At 35.9% G+C, this 8,373-nt stretch overlaps 1 protein-coding gene across 1 annotated transcript; it reads left to right on the top strand.

Annotated features, from left to right (window-relative positions):
• Positions 1–2,965: 2,965 nt before the first annotated feature.
• Positions 2,966–3,817, top strand: LOC102717435 (probable calcium-binding protein CML21). The gene has a single exon (XM_015837500.2). The coding sequence runs from the start codon at positions 2,966–2,968 to the stop codon at positions 3,563–3,565; it is 600 nt and encodes a 199-aa protein (XP_015692986.2). The 3' UTR covers positions 3,566–3,817.
• The last annotated feature ends 4,556 nt before the right edge of the window (positions 3,818–8,373 follow it).

Genomic DNA, 8,373 nt, shown 5'->3' with positions numbered 1-8,373 from the left:
AGCAGACACAACGAGCCTTTGCTTGCGTTCCCTACGTAAATTACGAGTTATATGTTCGTAGTCGTACGTCGTCGTCGTCGTCTCCGGATCTTGGGTCATCTTTTTGCTTTTCAAAAAAAATCAAATAGCATATTTGCAAAGAAAAATAATTTATGAATAAAACTTTTATATATATGTTGACAGCGGTCTAAAAGGTAAGACTGAAAAATAAACTATAGCAAAAAAAACTTTAAATTTAACTAAAATTTAAGGTTAAAAATTCAAGAATAAACAAAAAAACAAAAAATAAGGGTGCTTCTTTCTCGTTTATCTTCCTCCAAAATGAGAAAATGTGATGATTAGGATTGCTAGCTTAATTTCCATGCACAAGCTAAGGAGGTCATATATTCTTTCATCATAATTAAGATACTGTTTTCTTTACATATATATACGAGTATACATGCGATGCTACATATATATATCATACTCATAGATGTTCATTTGGGTAAATAATAATGATCTTAAAAAAAACAGCAAAGTGTAGTTTTGTTTTTCTGGCTTGATACCAACATCAAGATCCAAGGGCAAGTGATGAGCAGCAGCAGCGTGACGCTGGAGCTAGCATATCCATTTTGGCCATTTATACGGAAATTTAGAGGAACAAACGGGGGAGTCCCATTTTGGCATGCATGCAAATATGCAATGAATACATGGTATATCCGAAATAATTCAAGGTGAAAATGTGTCATGTTTTAGGTTTAAAATGTTTGATTGCGCAGTTGGTCGTACTCGTACACTATAGTGTCTTCTTATATCTGTAATTTGCAACGTTACGTTTTTTCATTACAAGTAGACACCAATACAAACCATGACTACTGGCATTCTTGTTACATAAGATTTTTATATTTTTTTTCTTGTTTATTTGATTGTGTTATAACAATTTAAGGCTATAGATGGTTAAATTAAAAAACATAAGGCTGAAATTTTGCTTCGGATATTTCAGAAGATAAAAGTATATATAGAGTTCTTGTTACAAAACCCATGTTTAGAAACTTGAAAAGCCCGACCTCTATAATTCTGCTTTGCCATGTATAAAAGATATATCACAGTACCATATAATATAAATGAAGATAGTTTTTTATGAAATATGTTACACATCTCTTCTCTATAGAGAATATTTACTTGATTTGATTTGATTTTATATATGGCTAATTATTTAGATTTTATTTTTTTACTATTGAAATGTTTAAATGTAATTTGTATGCTCAAGACAGGAGCACGTGGAGCGACAAATTTACGGCATTATCTTTTCGTTTCTATATATGCTTAAAAACTATAATTTAAATTTTTAACTTTAAATTTTGAGTTAATTTTAGAGAGTTTTTATTTCAGTTTACTTTTAGTGTTTTTAGATTATTACACGTAAATAAAAGTTTTATTGGTAAATTATTTGTCGTTGGTAAATACGATGTTTGACTTTTGCGAGAGCCTTACCGTTGCAACCACACTGATCGCCCAATCATTGTTTTTTTAAAGATAATGGATCATTTGGCCGGCCCTGCTATAAATAAATATCAAACAGTACGTGTTTAATTTCTGCAGGAGTAAAACCGTACAGGACAGGAAAGCAGCGGCTGAATATTTTTGGCTCGTGACAGCCGCTGTTTTTGCATACCGTTCTACTGGTACGTATGGTAGCTAGCCATGTGGCTGTTTGGATTCAGATTTTTTTTAATTCTGTCACATCGAAGGTTTGAAAGTTAATTAGAAGTATTAAATATAGATTGATATAAAACTAATTATATAAATAAAGGTTATTTTATTAGACAAATTTTTAAGCGTAATTAATCTACGATTAGCAAATGTTTACCGTAGCATCATATTTATTAATTATGGACTAATTAAGCTCAATAGATTCGTCTCGCGAAATAGTCCAGAGTATAGGGTGGTTTTATTAATATTCTATATTTAATACTTTAATTAGTATGCAAATATTCGACGTGACTAAAGAAAATCGCTGAGATGTAAACAGGGTCTAAGGTCAGGTCGTACGCACGATGTCACACTGAACTGCCTATATCCACTAGCTACGAGTAGTAGCTAGTAAAAACAAACACAACCAAACAAAGCAGAATTTTTCAAGCGCGTGCGTACCGAATTACGCGGCCTTTGCACTCTTTAACATAAGTATACACTTGTCTCATGGTACTGTAGTATTTATCGTCTTGGTGAGACTAATATTATATTTTAAAACTTTGATTATTAATAATGATTAAAATATTTACTTTAGCAACGTGGTAGGGTGAGTAAACCAATTCCCCAGCTGTAACAAAAACTTACGGCTTAGGTGGATTGTATAGTTTAAGTTTGAAAGGTGCTTAAATACAATCATACGTCTACGATATTTTTTATATATATTATAGTCTGTTCATTCCATATTATAAGGTTTTCTAACATTATCTAAATTTATTCGCGTCTTAACATTATCTAAATTTATTCGCGTCTCAACATATATATTTTATGTTAAAATTCATTACCATATATATGAATTATAAATTAAGACAACGACAAAAAGTTGTGAAAGGAATAGAGTAATAAAAGCAATGGTAAACTGGGGTGATTGGTTGGGTGTTTGATGGAAAATCCAAATGATCTATTTGCAAACGAAAAATAATGTGTGAATAAAAATTTTATATATGTATTTTCAGTGATCATTAAATTAAAAACACTAAAATCAACTCTAAATTTAAGTCGAAAATTAAAATTTTGACTTATAAGCATAAGCATGGGTAAAAAGACGTGGATGCATATCCCATTTAAAACGAGTATTAGGTAATCAGGATTAGAATATATCAACTGAAATTCCAAAGTCCAAACAAATTAAACAACGTGGCCTATAAATACGCCACGCGAGCACGCCCGTACGCAAGATCTTCCATTAGGTGAACCAAATAAGCAAGCAAACCTACGCTAGCTTTCCGTACACATGCTGCGTGCTCCACCGCACTCGTCCGTGCTCACGGCCGGCACCGCGGCGGCTCGGCCGCCGCCGCGGTCGGTGCAGCGGCCGTCGGCGGGCCACCGGAAGGCGGAGGCGCTGCGGCTGCGGCGCGTGTTCGAGATGTTCGACCGCGACGGCGACGGCGTGATCACGCCGGCCGAGCTGTCGGGCGCGCTGGGCCGCCTCGGCGCGCGGCGGCACGACGACGGCCAGGCGCCCGACGAGGCCGCGGCCCTCGACGCGGTCGTCGCGGCGTACGTCGCGCCCGGGATGGCGGGCCTCCGTTTCGCCGACTTCCAGGCGCTCCACGCCGAGCTCTCCGTCGCCGGCTCCGGCACGAAGGGAGACGACGCCGACGCGGAGGAGGAGGACGACGAGGACATGAGGGAGGCGTTCGGGGTGTTCGACGAGGACGGCGACGGGTACATCTCGGCGGCGGAGCTGCAGGCGGTGCTGTCGCGGATGGGGATGCCGGAGGCGGCCTGCATGGCGCGGGTGCGCGACATGATCGCCGCCGCCGACCGGGACAGCGACGGCCGCGTCGACTACGAGGAATTCAAGGCCATGATGGCCGGTGGTAATTAATCCTAATTGTAATTCCGACGTGTACGTAGTGATTAATTAGTGAAACAATATTTGGGATTTTTCTCGTGTCAAATACGTACGTACGCCGTGCAAAAGTAATCGATCGTGGTGCTGTCCTGTAGATATATATCGTCTCCTTGAAATAGGATGTAAAAAAGAAGGAGAAGATGACTTTAATTTTCTTGTGTACCCTGATTTCACTCTTATCATTTCGATACTCCTTGGGTTTTTTTTTCTCTTTATCCATATGGCACTGAGTTTTCGTTTTGATTTTTACATATTATATATTCCATTAGTTTACCTATTTTTTGTTCATTTTTAATTGGCTATATTGCCTTTGACTACATGAACCAAATAATAAGATACAGCGGTCGCCCTTAAACTTTTATGCGTGTTTTGTCTAGATCGATAAATTTAAAACTGACATCTTTAGATCGCTAAAGTTTGCTTAGTTAATTCTGCAGTTCAAAATCTGACGTGGAATGCCGCGCTGCATATCTAAAGAACCTTCTTTTTTTGTGTTTTTTGTGTTGTTTCTCTTTCTATGGACCTATAGAAAATATTAGATGGAAGAAAAATTATATAACTTTACTATTTACTATTATAAAAATACAAAATCGCACGTCATCCGTCAATATGACCGCGTGCATCATGACTGACGGACCGAATCGTGCAAGCATGATTCAATTCAATTTGCACTCACTAACATACATGAAGATCACTCCGTAGCGCAATGAAGAAGGCACTATCCTACTGAACCTTTTGGTCTGCCTTCTCTGTCCCTCTTCTCTTCGATTCTCTCTATGAATTTCTGGTGCTTCCACGTAACCTCTGAAGCCCAGCCAACCCATGGATGACTCTTGAGAACACAATTTACCTTTAATGTTTTAGAGAAGAATCCAAATGGAAATATAATTAACAATAAAAATAAATTTGCAACAGCGCTAGAGTTTCATTTTTTTCACTTTTTTTTAAAAAAACAAGCATATGGTTCACCTGAACATGACACGAAATTCTTTTCCAGAATAACATGAAATGTAAGGCTTGTATAGGCTAGAAGAAGGGCCTGCACAAGGGAGAAGGGGAAAAGAAAAAAGAAGATAAGGAGAAAAGAAACAAAAGGAGAAAGGAGAGGAGAAAAGAAAAATAGGAAAGAAAAAATAAGGAGAAAGGTAAAAAAATAGAAATTAAAAGGTTCTTAGAAGCCGTCAATGTGTATTGTTTAAAATTGAATATTTGCATCAAATAAATAAAATCAAATGGATTAGTACTTAGATAACTTGGTTGAAAATGCCATAACAGAGTTTAGTGTACCTCTATCTTCATTCGTTGTCAAAAGACCATCTAATGTTGAGTATAATTTATTGTTCTTAGTTATAAGTTGCCTGATACAACATATACTTCCAAATCAATTCTATGTTAATCACAATTTACTATTTCTAACTCGACATATAATTTATTTTTAAAACTTATTTTAAAATTTATTTTAATTTGCACAATTAAATTTTAAATGACCCGGTGCAAAGCATGGGTATTTTTTTCTAGTATAGTATACATAGCAGATATGCAGTTGGAGTACAAGTTAGAGATGATTTAAATATATTCTATCTCCACTATTCTATTTCATCTCTCTAAGATTTTATATTTTATCTCTAGAGTTTCTATTTGACTCTATAACCTCTAACTGATATATTTATATCCCTAATATCGCCCCTCAATCAGAATAGGAGCAAAGTGAATGACTACAAGTGGATTTGAAATCACTATCTTCCTCCTCCTCATCATAAATTATATCCCCGATATATAGTTCTTCACCTATGTCAGTGACTTTTTATCTCTAGAATTTGTAGTTGACTATATTATCTCTAAATGTATATATCTATGTCTCTAACATTCCCGCATAGTAGAAACGAGAGAGAAGCGAATGATTATGATTGGATTTGAAATATTTATCTTTCTCTTCTCGCCATCATCTATTGCATCTCTATCTGATGGTCATCCACCTATGGCGATGAATGCGTCCCCTTTTGATATCATCCCTTAAATATCTCCTTTATTCCCTCCCGCGGTCATAGCAGGAGTATCATGAACGATAGCGATGACATGAATGCTTCAACTAGACTCGATGGTGATTTGCCGTAGATGTATGTTGAGGTAGTTGATCTTTTAATAGTCACGATAGTAACAGTCATGGTAGTTTGATGTAGCCGTATATTACCATGGGCAAAAAAATTGAAGACATTATTGCAGTCGTAGATGAGGCACCCTATAGGCTATAGATGTCAGAATATGTCATTGGAAATAATTTGCATGTCAGAGGATGCCCTTGTGTCATCTTGCAGAAGTCCGAGGACGTTGACGATTAGGTGCTCACAAATTTTGGTTAGACTTTGTATGTTGTGAAGGAAGTCATCACCATAGTGATGTCAGATTAATACAATCTTTCCCATCGTAGATCATGTAGTCAATGTCATTGTCGATTAAGTGGTCGTGCCTATTGTTTATAAAGCATCTTGTAGAGATTATTGTCAGAGGATACGAGACGTCCATCGTTGTGGACATTGTGGTGGTGATGTGTTACTATGTTGATGAGGACCATTGTTGGATGCAGTGCTAAGGAGGATCATGTAGTTAGAGATAAAGACTTGGAGTATAAGACAAGTTAGAGGTAGTTTAAATCTATTATATATCTGTTGTTCTATTTTATCTCTATAGGATTCTATCTTTTATCTCTATTGTTTCTATTTGACTCAATTATCTCTAACCGCATATATCTATATCTCTAATACAACACCATGAGCAAGGTTAATGGAGCCAATAGGGTAGAGAAACAAGAGTGACAATCATGATACAGGTAGTAGGGAACGACCGTGTAAGATGCCAGCCAAGTTGGGTGGAGATCTTGGGAACACGCTTGAGCTCTAGTGCCAAAAAGTGTCGGAGAAGGGAGAGGGCTTTGGCAAATTTGATCTTCGGGAAGACAATGGACACCTCTATTTTAGAAGATGAACAATGGTGGTGACAAATCTTGGATATGAACACCAGTGAGTAAAACACGATTTCAGTCTTCTTGCCTTCAACCAAAATGAACAAGGTGGCAGAGTCTAGGACGGTTTTGAGTATGATGGATGAGGTTGAGGCGACATGTACACTAAAGCTCACCAACCAATCCCACCCTTCAGAGCCTGTGGACACACGCCGCTCTTGTCCACACTACCACTCTTGGCAGCTGCTCCTAGAGAGTTGTCCAGAGCAAACCTGACACTTGGCCTGACAGCCATTGGATTTACCTTTGTCATGGCCTTTTTCGCCGAGCTCAGTGTGAGGAGAGGAAGAAGACGACCAAGCATGATACATTTACCAAGTTTAGGGGGTCTAAGGATGCAATGTTTAAGTTTATGAAACTAGATGAAACCCACGTATAAGTTTACATACCACCACTGCATTTTACTCTAAACAAAAAGTGAAAACATCCCCAAAAAAGGATATTTTTGTTTGGATTATGCCAAGGTAGCATGTGCTAGTTTGAACAAAGAAACTAAAGTTTCACATGAATTTAGGTTTGAAATAGATACGGTAAGCCTACTGACAGTTTAGCTAGCAACTTGTGGGCATACAACGAACAACTTACCTAGATGTAGATTCGAGTGCACCAAGGCTTGTGGACGTTGAGGCTACGCCATTCCTTCTTCTCATCAAAGCATGGATTTGTGGTGGTAGGGTTTAAGGCATGATTTGGTGTTAGTAATAGTAAAATTGCTAGAAAAACTAATATTTTTATCTAATTACTTGCAGATTGAATTTAATTTTGCTTGTGTTATGCATGGTCATATTACTACTACTATACAACGTTAATGCTATGGCTCAATTTAGAAATGCAAATAAGGTATCATAAAATTTTCAAATATAATCAAATAAACCAAACATTTGAATTTATTTTTCTATCAAAAATTTGTTAATACGATTATTATTTAAAAAACTCTGACAAAATAGCAGTGAACCACTAGTTAATACTGACTATATTAGCTTTGCATATAATTATTGGTTGGCAAACATTTCATTATAAGTTTTCAAGTTTGGATGGTAATTTGACAACATGCAAGACCAAGTTTATACACTAATTTTAGATGCATTGCAACAACAAATTGATACACTAGTTTAAGAATCACTACAAGATCAAGTTCACACATTGCGAAAATAATTTTATTAAATAGTTTATTTATATTATTAATATAAACATACAATTTAAATTCTATAGAGCTAAACTTAATGAAAACTACTTTACACAAATATGTTTTGCATCAAGTACAACTTTCTGTCTTTTTTATAATAAATAAATATTTATTAACGTTTGTGTATATTAAATGAACAAAACAACAGTTCAGTTCTTAAATAACATGTAATTCAAAATATATGTTTTATGAGTTTAAAAATATTTTTGTATTCCTATATTACATAAAAATATATTTAAATCAAATATTATGTGATCATATAATACCTAGCAAATATTTATCGTATGAGTTTTTTCGGTTTAAAATATATATATGATAGTTTCCAACATAGTGAAATTACAAATAATGTTTCCATTGGTTGTGTTTCCGTTTGTTACTATCAGGAAGTGCATATCTTTTAATGATTAAAATAATATTATATAGTGATGTATCATTTGATAGATCAGGAAATTTGATTAGTTATTTCACATAAAAGATGGTGCCATCAGAATATTTCTAGCACCCTAAATACTCATTTTTATTTATCAGAGATTTATCTCTGATGTTATTGTTAATGTTTTGGGTATTTGGGTGTCC

Source organism: Oryza brachyantha, chromosome 5, assembly GCF_000231095.2.
Source record: "Oryza brachyantha chromosome 5, ObraRS2, whole genome shotgun sequence".
NCBI lineage: Eukaryota > Viridiplantae > Streptophyta > Magnoliopsida > Poales > Poaceae > Oryza > Oryza brachyantha.
The sequence above is the reverse complement of the archived record's forward strand: the minus strand, read 5'-3'. Positions and strand labels throughout refer to the sequence as shown.

Excerpts from the sequence above, each read along its gene's own strand:
- LOC102717435 (XM_015837500.2), top strand. The coding sequence starts at position 2,966 with ATGCTGCGTGCTCCACCGCACTCGTCCGTGCTCACGGCCGGCACCGCG.